General features: G+C 35.3%; 1 protein-coding gene across 3 annotated transcripts; it reads left to right on the plus strand.

Annotated features, from left to right (window-relative positions):
* The first annotated feature begins 415 nt into the window (after positions 1-415).
* LOC130711776 (uncharacterized) lies at positions 416-9290 on the plus strand. Of its 3 annotated transcripts, none has more exons than XM_057561513.1 (14): positions 416-564; positions 742-931; positions 1057-1146; positions 1419-1484; positions 1586-1651; positions 1787-1872; positions 2014-2059; positions 2254-2308; positions 3002-3078; positions 7289-7451; positions 7534-7661; positions 7738-7842; positions 8452-8592; positions 8952-9290. In XM_057561513.1, the coding sequence occupies exons 2-14, from the start codon at positions 911-913 to the stop codon at positions 9015-9017; spliced, it is 1110 nt and encodes a 369-aa protein (XP_057417496.1). In that variant the 5' UTR covers positions 416-564; positions 742-910; the 3' UTR covers positions 9018-9290. The 3 variants fall into 3 exon arrangements, with proteins under 3 accessions (XP_057417496.1, XP_057417497.1, XP_057417498.1); XM_057561514.1 differs by having other exon boundaries at positions 462-564; positions 878-931; XM_057561515.1 differs by lacking the exon at positions 742-931 and having other exon boundaries at positions 473-564.
* The last annotated feature ends 3546 nt before the right edge of the window (positions 9291-12836 follow it).

The raw sequence follows: 12836 nt of genomic DNA on the forward strand, positions 1-12836 counted from the left end.
AGAAAAATATTCCAAAGATGTCTTATGACGTCATAAAGAATATTTTAAATCAAATAACAATTTTCAAGGACAAAAAGAGAAAATTTTCTTCAAGACCGTTTTATGTTCAGGTGTATAAGTTGGGAAAAAAAATATTTAACCAAAAAAATTAAGTTGGAATATGCAAAAAAATTGTTCGGAAGTGCAACAACAAATGGATAAAACTTACATTTAGTCTAGTTCCTTATATCAATCCCAACAAGTTACATATATCTAACTTTTTAAAAATTCAGCTTCAAAAAAAAAAAAACTTTTTAAAAATTCAACAATAAATATCACTTATTTTTACCAATAAAGCCCATTTGGAAAATTTGATATATTTTCTAGGACGGGTTAAACAATCTGGTTGCCTAACGGTTCGGGTAAATATCCGGTTCATTTCTAAACCGGGTCCGTTGATTTCCCCTGAGAAGCCCCAAATTGAACTGACACGAGAATAGACAAGGTACGGAGCGAGCTAGCGAGAGAGAGAAAGACATTGCCAGATCTCTGATTTAGGGTTTCGATTTTCCCCAAATTCCCAAGGTCAGTGAGCGCGTAATCCACTGAATTTCTCGCAATTCCTATTTTTCTTCGTTTAATTTTATTTTTTGAGCTGTAATTGGAACGCAACGCAGTTGAATTTGAAGCCCCAAAAAGCTCAATTTTCATCAATGGCGACAAAAATTGTGTGTGAGAAAGAAATGTTGTTGTTATGTGCAGGGAGCGAAGAGTGTGTGAGATTTAGAGAGAGTGGTGTGAGAACGCTGAGTGCTCTTCTGCGAGATTCCCAAAGACGAGGTCGAGAGATTTTGAGTTTTCTTTTTCTTTTTGTTGCTGCTGTTTCTTCAAATTTTAGGGTTTTCAGATTTCTATTGTGTTCAAGTTTCCCATGGAGCAAAGGAAGCTTGTGGTTAGTTATTTATTTATTCCTTTTGCATTTTATATTGATTTGCTTTTCAATTGCAAAAGTTCAGATTCTTAGCATCTTTTTAATTTGAATTTAGCTTATTTGTTCTCATAAAAATTGCATTTTAGGTTTTGGGTATCCCATGGGAAGTGGATACTGATGGCTTGAAAGAATATATGAGCAAATTTGGTGAGCTGGAAGATTGTATTGTTATGAAGGTAAGCCTCTTTCCGTTTGTCGATTATTGATATTACATTTTTGATTTATGATTGTCTACCATATCATGATGCTAAATTTGTTGAATGTTTCTATTACATTCTTCATCGTTCATTTGTATTTGTGTTACGTTTGAAGATAATAAGTGATATGCTTTACCTTGTTGTCTCACACACACACCATGGATGAAAGGAAGAATAAAAAAAAATCTACTTGCGTTATGATTTATGACATTTCTGGAGGCACATTTTGATCTACTTACATGTGTGTTTAGGAGCGGGCAACTGGTCGGTCTCGAGGTTTTGGATATGTTACATTTACATCAGTGGATGATGCTAAGGTAAGTTCATTAACACATACAAACACGGATAGCTGGTATATGCTAAGTTAACTCCTAGTCCTATAAGCTTTATCTAAACTTGGATGTCCTTCTGGCTGCAGAATGTATTATCCATTGAACACAATCTGGGTAACAGGATGCTGGAAGTCAAAGTGGCCACACCAAAGGTTTTAGTCAAAGCAATGCATAAATATAGAGTCATGTGTATTTATTTATAGCCTGGCTTATGGCTGGTGTACTTATATGAATAATCATGATAATATTGTGTGATTTCACTACTGATTTTGCTATTCATTCTAAAGGAGGAGATGAAGGCACCGGTAAAAAAAGTTAACAGAATATTTATAGCCAGAATCCCACCATCAGTAACAGAAGCAACCTTCAGAAGGTATATGAGTGTGATTCTGTATTGAAAGAATTAGGAGTATTTTTTGCTGTGATAAATTTTACGATATACTGACTGATGCTGAGGAAATTGGTGTACTACTCTAACATTTTTTCTTTGCCTTTTTCCTTATATTCTTTGCAGTCATTTTGAGAAATATGGTGATATTACAGATCTATACATGCCAAAGGTACTTTCTCCCATTTATTGTCACATGTGTAAAGTTTTGATGTAGTTGGCATGCATTTAGGTGTGCTGTGTACATATGCACATAAGACAATGCTAATTGCAGTTAGCAGTTATACAAATTTACTAAACACTTCTCCATATATTATTTGTCTTTTTTTTTTAAATTTTATATAGCTTATCATTTATTCCCAACAGGATCAAAGATCAAAAACGCATCGTGGAATTGGTTTTATCACTTATGCAAATGCAGGTTGGGCCATCTTTTTCTGCGTGTTTTAAGTTTATGGATTTTTCATATGTTTATAATCCTTGAATTTCAATTTATTTAATTTAGATAGTTAACTAGGATCTTGATTAACATTGTCAAAACTCAAAAGGGGAATTTTGTGTGTACCATGGACAGGGTTGGTATGCATTTTTTTTTCCTCTACAAGTAAATAAAAGGGGTTTAACTTTTAAATATTAAAATGCCTCATTGCTTTCATCTTGTTTTTTGTTTTCAAAGATTTGTATAGAAAATTGTAAAAAATCTATTTGAAAACAGGAAATAAAATGAAAATATGGTGGCATTTTGTAAATAAAATTTAAAACAACAAATGAAAACAAAAAAGTTTTCTCATAGGTTTTCCACATTCCCCCTAATTCAAGTGGCTTTGGAATTTTAATATTAACAAGGTGCTAAGTATAAGGCTTGATAATTTCTCTCTTCATTTGTCATATTTCGTGTGTTACTTCTTTTACTTCCTATGAGAGTTATATGTTTATCTATCAGTTATAACATTTTGGGATAGCTTTTGGAGATAATCTAACTGATGCTTATGCTACAGTCATAAGAGATCTGTGAATGTCCTTTCTGTTTTGTTTTTACCATAGTCTTAATTTTGAAAGAACTGGGAAGGATATATGATATATCAAGACTGTAAGGAAGATGTTTGTGTTGCAGATTCTGTAGAGAATTTGATGAAAGAAACCCATGAACTGGAAGGTTCTACTGTGGTCGTTGATCGAGCAACGCCTAAGGCAAGATTATTTAGAGCTTATTCTTTTCTGAAATAGTTAATGTGTTATTATGGCACTTTTCTTTGCCCCTTTTGTTAAAGTTATTATCTGTTTGCAACGAGCATGTATTTAGGGTTGGCTATAAGAGACCTATGATCTTGCCTATATCAAGCCCAGGAAAGACCATACATTTTACTAAATAAATCAGGCAATGGCTTTTTAAAAAACTATTTAGTTAAAAAGATCAGGTTTTAGGTCATTCAGAAAGCCATTTAGGCCAACCTTTTTTTTTGGAAGGAAACGTTCTGTAACACAATTAACTGGCAAAGACCTTACATCAGAGATAAGGATTAGTTCCAACCCAGAGGGGAACTCATCAATCCAAACAAAACGAGTAGAAATAGCACATTTGGCCATAAAATCCGCAGGCAAGTTAGCTGTTCAACCTTATAAGTAATTGTAAATGGTATAATGTTTTTTATTATTTATATAATTAATATATTAAATTTTTGTTAGAATATCTTTAAACTATTTACCTATTGACTTGTTTAAAGATTTAAACATGTTAGTCTATATAAAGATTTAATCATGTTAGTCTATTTAGAGATAGACTTATGACCTGTTTAAATACTTAATAATGAAGTAGATTTTTTTAATAGTTTTTCAGGCCCTAAACTTTTAAAAGGGCTTTAACAGATCTTGAAATGGAGCCTATATCAAGCCAACTGGCGAGACTCAAACCTTGAGTCCGGGAAGTAGGTTAGGCTTATGCTTCAGAGCCCAATCCAGCCGCGTTTATTTCCATGCCTACATGCATCATGCATTACTCATAAATCCCTAGCTATATGCATATTGCATATAATATAAATTACCATTGTTATTGCCGCTAAAAACCTTTTATTAGAAAATGATATTTAATTATTACGAGTACTGTATGAACTCATCATGTATTTAAGAGCAGTATAAAGTTTGCTTGCCGAAGATCTCTAAGTCTATTTTTCTTCTAAAGTGACTTTGAGAAAGTTATGCATTTTAATTTTTGTATGCATGAAATGCCTTACATATGATGAAATGCATGAAACTTAATGCATGGAGAGCACCCAATTTGCACGTATTAATCACAGCTCCAAAACAATATATAGATCATTTTTAAATAAAGAAAAAAGATAATTTATATGGATAGATGGACAAAGATTTTAGAAAAGTATAAGAATCTTGTAGAGAAAATCAAGGAAAAATTTGTTGGGGGATTTTTTGAATCATCTCATTATTAGTTAGGAATCATAGAAGATGAAGTGTTGAAAAGTCAAGATATAATCTTGATGATGATCAAATTGAAGAGCTAGCAACCATGGTATATAAATCGAAATTGAGGGAGAGGGTGCAGTTCTGCTTCCCTTATTTGTTTCTTGGCCAATGATGAGGTTCGTGAACCCAATTATGCAACCGATCACATATTGGACATGAGTCCATATAAACCAGTCACTTCGAAAGTATATATTCTAGGAGAAAGAGAGGGGTGTGAGCTGGATGGTAATTAGTGGATGATGTGGCATGTGGTGTGAGAGAGAGGAGTTGGTTAGCAGATAGTAGCAGTTTATAGGGAATTGGGCGAGGAGAGAGGTGTAAGAGAAAGTTACACTTTCCTGTTGTGAGCGGAGAGACTGGCTCTTTTTAGGAGCTTAGCTTTAGTGTCTCATGGTGTTTCCTTTTGTATTAACTCTGATTTCTCTCCAATAGATCATTTCCAACCAGATTTTGTTTTGGTTCTCTATTAACCTACACCTTGTTCTTCTCCTTTCGTTATTGTGTCAATGGTATGATTACCCAGCATTTGTTTTGCTTGTTGCAAGTGACATGACATATTTGATGTTTATTTTATTGTGGCTTAGACTAGCTAGTGTCACTGATTCAGGTTCTTATGATTTGGCTTTAGAAATGGTTAGTGTCTTATACTTTCATCTTCATAAATAGGGTGAAGAGTTTTGTGACTACTCTTATAACTGTTTTGTTTGTTTAGTTTTCACAACACCTAGAAGCTAAAATAATTCAATATTTTGTTGTGTTTTGTTGGTTAATGAAGGAAAATAACTCAATTATGACAATAATAGTGATTTTATATACATATAATTTAAGTGTAAAAAAAGACCAATGATGATGATTTTGGGATTCTATTTTGCAAATATAAGGACTATCAAGAATTGCATGCGAGATTCATTTTACCCCCCCACCCTTATTATTGATTATCGGTGATATCATTAGTGTTCTTATATTTATTAATGCATATTTAAATAAAATTTCCTTTTGCATATTGCTAGTAATTGATCTCTTCTTAGTGTTCATGCATTTAGTTTTGAACATTTTAAATAAGGCTTAACTGCACTTTTAGTCCCCCACTTTAATTAAATGTGTGATTTTGGTCCTTAACAAAATTTATTAGCAATTTTCGTCCCTCACGTTTACTAACGTTTGCAATTTTGATTTTCCGTCCAAAACTGTTAAAGATTTAACGGTTTTCTGAATTTTTTTTAATAAAAACAAAAAAAAACAGAAATGAGGAATCTTCATCATCTTCATCTTCAGTCTCCATTCTCACCTTCTTCATTTCAGCCTCAAAATCACCTCCTTCCACTTCAACCACAAAATCCAAGCGACACCACCACCGTCGCCCCTCTTCCTCGTCCATCGCCGCTGGTCCTGCCTCCTTCACTCCCTCGACTTCAACGACCTCCGCCCTCGCTCTCGCCGCCATCGACCTCGGCCTCGTCTCCGTCACCCTCCTCTATTCCAATGGAACCCCTCCCTCTTCCTCCCCTGCAACGACGTGGTCTCCCTAGAGAGCTTCCACTCCCTCGTTTCCCACGCGCGTCTCGCTTCCATTGGACCCAGGATCTACGTCGTCCGATCTGAAGTAAGGGTGGGGTGATCGTTTTGGTCCGCTGGTGGTGGTTGGGAGAATTGCTCCGATCTGACCCGATTTGTGTGTTATGGGTTTTTTTGGTGAAGGGATTTCTGGGTTTGTTGGTTTCTGAGGTTTATGGGTTGAATGGTTTCTAGAATGAGGCATTTGCTTGATTCTTGTTACCGTGGGTTTTGCTGATTTCTGGGTTCGTCTTGCTGTTCTGGAATAATTAATTTATAGGTCTAAGAAGAAGGTAGAATAATTTCTGGGTCTTTTCTTTGTTTCCCAACCCAGCGATTTGTTTCTAATGTTCTCCATTTCTCTCTCGAAGCAGCGAGAGAAACACCTCCACTGCTCCACGTCTCTGGTGAATTTCGATGATTCTGCCTTTGTAGCCTTTTTCTCACTTCTCTATTCTTTGCCCCTTTATGTTGTGGATATCATTGTTAAAAATTTATTTGTTAATCACTATTTACTATTTGGACATAACGAAGAACAATTATACTTACCACATTGTACTGTTTTAATTAGTTAAGTTATTAGTAAACTTTGTTTGATTTCTCCAGTGAGAAATGCTACTCATGGGATAGTATTCAATGTCTGCTAGCTATGTTGTTCGGCCTTATGAATTGGTCTTATTCAACTTTCAGAAAAAGAAGAAGAAGGTGAGCATGGAGGTTGAAGATGAAAATTCATCATTTTTGTTTTTTGTTTTTAATTTTTTCTCAGAAAACCGTTAAATCTTTTAACAGTTTTGAACGGAAAATCAAAATTGCAAACGTCAGTAAACGTGAGGGACGAAAATTGCTAATAAATTTTGTTAAGGACCAAACTCACACATTTGATTAAAGTGGGGGACCAAAAGTGCATTAATTGGGCTTGTGATTTTACTAGTGGATTATAATCCAAAGATGTAATAATCAAACTGTGTGGTGGTGATGGCTAGTTGGTCCCAAGGCCCTTGACAATTAATTGAGGGGGTTAGTTGAACTCAGGCAGATTATTGGTCCCTTCTTAAATGAAATCAATGTAGCTCCTGTTTTAAATAATGAAAATAGCTTTTTAAACTCAACTGGAAATCTTCTGTTTTATAATAAAATTAATCTTTTGGTCAGCTGAATTGTGGCTGCTTATTGGTACGGAAATGTAATTAAATAAACCAAGCAACAAATATTTCTATATAACTGTATGGTGTAAGTGTTCACTTCTCATTGCACATGGAGATACATAAGTAACAAAGCAAGCCAAAACTGTAAATGTGTTTTATTTTTTTGTTATCTTTATTTTCTTTAGTTTGACTTTCGCTTATAAGATTGACCATTTTTGCAGGAAGATGATTTCAAGCCAATTGGGAGAATGCCACAGGGAGGATCAATGGGGAGAATGTCACAGGGAGGATATGGTGCATACAATGCATATATTTCTGCAACAACTAGATACGCAGCACTAGGTGCTCCTACTTTATATGACAATCCGGGTTCAGTTTATGGAAGTAAGGATGCAAGCACTGATCTTAATTTAAAATTATTAATTATTAATGTTGCTTCATAGTGATTACTTTATTTTGTAATTAGGGGGAGAACCTGCTCGTGAAGTGGGCAAAAAGATTTTTGTTGGTCATCTTCCCCAAGAGGCTACCACTGAGGATCTTCGCCAGTATTTTGGAAGATTTGGCCATATATTAGATGTTTATATTCCCAGGGTAAGATATTAAAGAAAATGAATACAAATGTGTAGAGCACTAGAGCTGACTAACTCACCTGTTTATTTTGATTTAGGATGCCAAGAGATCAGGTCATAGAGGTTTTGGTTTTGTGACTTTTGCTGAAGATGGTGTTGCGGATCGCGTCGCTCGAAGACCTCATGAGATTTGTGGACACCAGGTACTGATTTTGGATTTGCTGTTATCGTGCATTACTACCCTACTTGCATGGCCTTTGTTTTCCTTTTTATTTTCCTACCCTCCTTTTGAAAAGGTCCTTTCTTGGTGCCAAGTATGAACTCAAGAGAGCTCATCTAGTTAGCACCTCCTGTTGGAAGGGAACGAATCATAAAGTTTGTATTTGAGATTCTGTTACTGCCAACAGTGTCTATGTGACATTGCCTCGCAGTGCGTTGTAAATTATTGACCACGTGTTTGGAAATGCGTCAGGGAGTCGTGTTTGACTAAAAAATTGCATGGATCCAAAAGCTACTGAGAGTAGCTTATTCATTTGAGAATCGATTCATCCAAACGAACATTTATTCGCAAATGACCTGAATAGTCGATCTCTGATTACTGAAAGTGCAGATTCCTTATGACAACATTCTGTGATTGTCAGGATGAACTCCAATGGTCATTCTGTTTATTATGTATGCATGTGTTAAGACTGCACGAATCTGTTCATCTGAAACTAGAATTATCATGTATGCACTATTAATATAATCACTGCAAGTATAAACATGTATTGGATTGATAAATAATCTGATTTCTTAACAAATTGCTGCTGCAGGTGGCCATAGATTCAGCAACACCTCTTGATGATGCAGGGCCCAGTGGGAATTTTATGTTGAATAGCATGGATTCTTTTGGGGGATTTGGTGGTCCTGTGCGACCTTATGGGAGAATGTATGGCAGCCTAGACTACGATGATGTAAGTATAGTATAGAAAATAGAGACATTAAAGATTTTTTAACAAACACGTACGAGGAATGACAAGCCAAGAATTTGCATATTTCATGATTTTCTGGAATCTAAGGTCCTTCGAAAGTTTTTTTTTTGTCTTGTTCAGTAGTGTAAGTGAATTAATCTGCTGTATAAAATTCTCTGTTTTATCATTACGTTTAAAAGAATGGATAATGTGTTTCCAAAGTAAAATATTGGAATATTGAATCTAGCTGCATGCTTCTAGCTTCTGGTCACACTATTATTATTATTATTATTGCTGTTGTTGTTGTTGTCATTATTATTATTATAATAATTATTTTTATTATTATTACTATTGTTTTGCAGTGGGGTTATGGAGTTCCCAGGGGGAGGCCGCCATCAAGAGCGGATTGGAGGTATAGACCATACTAAGACAGCATGGTTTTATTGGCGGCATTGCATTCCAAATGCTACTACTACAGGTTTCAGGAACTGTAATGCAGGTTGTCCTATTGAGAATAGTTTTAAATTATTATAAGCTTTATGAATTCGATTACTTAATCTATTGTAGACCAGATAAATTCTTCATGTACTTGAACTTAATATTGTATGATTGAAGATTGTGTCTAGTTGTAGTGCATATATTATGAAAATATATTGGCGACTGTTATTCATCTATGAAGGCATTTCTTGATATTTAATTTACTCAAGTTCTTCAAACGCACTTTTTGTTCTAAAACATTTCACGCGCATTATATATTTATGATATTAGATTTTGGGAGGCTCGTATTTCTAGTCAATGTGAGATTTCTCAACACATGATATAAAATAACTGTGTGTACTTGTACTTGTAAAGAAAACTGCTTTACCCTAGTAGAGATACCTTGGAGTTGTGTTTTCGCATGTTTAGTGTGTTTTTGGTTTCTCTTGAATTCAACATTTCAAAATCTGGATTCTCCCTTTGTGCATTGAGATGTGTGAAATTATATTTACATTTCAAGCACATACTTAGTGTGTGTTTGTATTTATTTTCATGTTTGCCAAAAACACATTTACTCCAATGATAAAAGAGGATATAAGAGATGGATTTACCTAAAGCACATTTGAACTGCCTTGAATATGTGCTTACAGAAATACAATGACAATATGTTCTAGTTTGTATAAGTATTGTGGTTAGTGATACTTTGAGGACTTGGATCCGACAATTTACTTTATTTGAAGGTGTAAATAGTCATTTTATTCTGTATTAAAGGGTAGTCTTTGCATTCCTCTTGGTTTTACTTTAGAAGTCCAAACAGCAACTGAGGTTCTATTACAGCAAAATTGAGACACAATTGCCATGGTTGGACATGCATTCTCCATGAAACTTGCTGAAGTATTCAAATTGGAGTTCAAATCAAATCATGGTTATCTAATCGAGTTATAGATCTGTGTTGCTAGACTCGAATTTTTGAATCGTGTAATGTATTGTAAGATACAAATACAAAAATATTAAGTCATAAATTGAATAATATACTGATATATCATATAAATATACTTCAAAATCATTAAAGATCCAAGTCATATAAATATACTTCAAAATCATTAAAGATCCAAGTCATAAGAAGAAAATTAGTTAGCACAAAGTACAAGTGTTTCAACTTAGTTCCAAGCTATATGCCAAAAAAACATCAATAAAATGATAAAAGGCAAATTATTTGGGTGCGTTTAATGGACACCACCTAATTAGGTGGTGTACCTGTCCTCCATCAAATTTATGAGCGAAATTACTAGGTTGTCCCTGTCTTCTACCTTCCAACCCTAGTTTTGCACCACCGCTCCCACCCGCTGTCGCACCAAATCTCATCTTCGCCCCCACCCAATCAGCCTCCATTGCTCTCACCGCTTCTCACCTTCAAACTTGTGGCCAATAATGAGCGCCGCCAGCCAGTGTGGCCTTGTGTTATTGTTGCATTCTTTCTGCTGATTGCATGTGGTGTGACATATGGGACTGAAAGTGATATCTCCTGCTTGAAAAGTGTGAAGGCTTCACTTGAAGACCCTTACAATTATTTGCAATCCTGGAATTTCGACCACAAGACAGAAGGGTTTATCTGCAAGTTTACTGGGGTTGAATGTTGGCATCCTCATGAGAACAGGGTCTTGAATCTCAAACTGTCCAACATGGCACTCAAGGGCCAGTTCCCTCGTGGCATTCGAAATTGCTCAAGCTTAACAGGATTGGATTTGTCAAATAACAAGCTCTCTAAAACCATTCCAAAAGATATATCTATCCTTCTCACCTTTGTGACATCCCTTGATCTATCTTCAAATGGCTTCACTGGGCCAATCCCTGTGTCTCTTGCAAACTGTACCTATCTTAATACCATCAGACTTGACAAAAACCAACTCACTTGTCAAATTCCTAAAGAATTAACTCAGCTTTCGCGGCTTAAGTCATTTTCTGTTTCCAATAATTTTTTGACAGGGCAAATTCCGACATTTAGAAGCGGTGTAGCTTCAGCAGACAGTTATGCAAATAATTCAGGCCTCTGTGGTGCTCCCTTGGATCCTTGCAGGGCATAGTCTTCCAAGAGTAACACAGCAGTTATAGCTGGAGCAGCTGGCCCTGGAGTAACACAGCAGTCATCCTACCTCACCGCCTTCCCCTTCCTCCAACATGTACCTTCCGTTAATTTATGTTTATCCTTTGTTGCAATTGAATATCTACAACACCGGTCACGTTAGGATAACTATTGAAAAATTATCAAATACTTTTCTTTGGGGTTAGCAAGTTAAAGATTGGTTCACCCGAACACAGAAGAGAAGTGGAAACAAAGATGAGAACTTTGGGTTTACTGATGAGCTGTTTCCTGATCCACTGGTGCTATGTTTTACTACTTTGGGTTTACTTCTGATGTATGCATTTTCTTTTCTTTTCTCTCCTCATGCCTTTTCTTTCTTCTTTCTCTTCACTGTGTTTGAAACCATTGTCTGGTTGGTGTCGCACATGAAATTTAATCTATCACTTTCGAAGAACTCAGCATGGATAGCACCACTATGAAATCTAATCTGGGTTCTTCCCTCTGAGTCATTTTCTTAGACTGATTGAGGACAAATTTGAAAACTAATGGGAAGCAATTTCTGGAGACTTGTTTAGGAATTATTTTGGGTAATGTAAGCGGATTGTCTGGCTTCAATGAAACTCCTTATGCATATTCTAGTTCTTCCAAACGATGGGTGACCCATAATGCTATGACATCTGCAGAGGTGTCCAAAGTGTTCCTAACAACTTTGATAACCCCAACCTGATCAGTTTCGTCTAAGAATGTGGTTAGCTCATCCAAAAATAGAACTTTGCAAGCTTCTGCTAGAGCACCAACAATGGCAACCCTCTGCTTCTGGCCGCCACTAGAAGTTTGGACATATCTTTTCCATTTTATTATTATTAAAGGATATGAATGTAATTTAAATCACCTATCTAGTTTTGATCTCTACCGTTAATTTTTTTAATATTATATCCTGTGGTTAACTTTTGTGGTGTATGGATACACCACCTACTCAAGTGGTGCCCATTAAACGCACCCAAATTATTTTGCTAATACTTAGATCTTATTAAACAAGTTGGACTAAAGTGATAAAAGGCAGCTTAGTTCCAAGCTATATACTCAAACAAGTTGGACTAAAGAGTAACATTCACACAACTTTGAATTGTAAGATTTGGCAGTGAACTGTAATCAAATACATTTTAGATTCGCATTGCAATATATACAAAAATTTGTATTGTATCAAAATAAGTATTATATGTATCGTAAATTACAAAGTTATATTGTGCTGTGGCATGTGAGTATTATTGCCTCCCCTAGGGCCCTCTATTACAATTGGATGGAACCGCCTATCAAAAAAAAAAAAAAACAATTGGATGAAACCAACTTTAGAGTTGATTTAGGGTTTGACAAAGATACATTCAGATGGTGGCACTTCACGTGCTAAATAGTTAGCTCATTAAGGTTAACACATTACATTTAGTTTGTCAATATTTTCATGGAGTGATTATTTACACTTCATAAAGTGATCTAACCTTCTGGAGTTAAAAATCCATTGGCTAGTAAAGGAAATCTCTTTTAAAAATGTTATTTCCAAAGAACACAACTGTGGCCAAAGATTCACTTCTGCTGGATTGGTTGGGTGTCTCAATCACTAGCATAGTACTCTTCGTCTTAGACTACGTTTTTGTCCATAAAGAACAATAAAAGAAACATATACTTTGAA

Source organism: Lotus japonicus, chromosome 4, assembly GCF_012489685.1.
Source record: "Lotus japonicus ecotype B-129 chromosome 4, LjGifu_v1.2".
Lineage (NCBI taxonomy): Eukaryota > Viridiplantae > Streptophyta > Magnoliopsida > Fabales > Fabaceae > Lotus > Lotus japonicus.

Coding starts and splice junctions, on each gene's coding strand:
- LOC130711776 (XM_057561513.1), top strand. CDS start 911: ATGGAGCAAAGGAAGCTTGTG. Junction 932..1,056: donor TGGAGCAAAGGAAGCTTGTG/GTTAGTTATTTA, acceptor ATTGCATTTTAG/GTTTTGGGTATCCCATGGGA. Junction 2,060..2,253: donor CAGATCTATACATGCCAAAG/GTACTTTCTCCC, acceptor TATTCCCAACAG/GATCAAAGATCAAAAACGCA.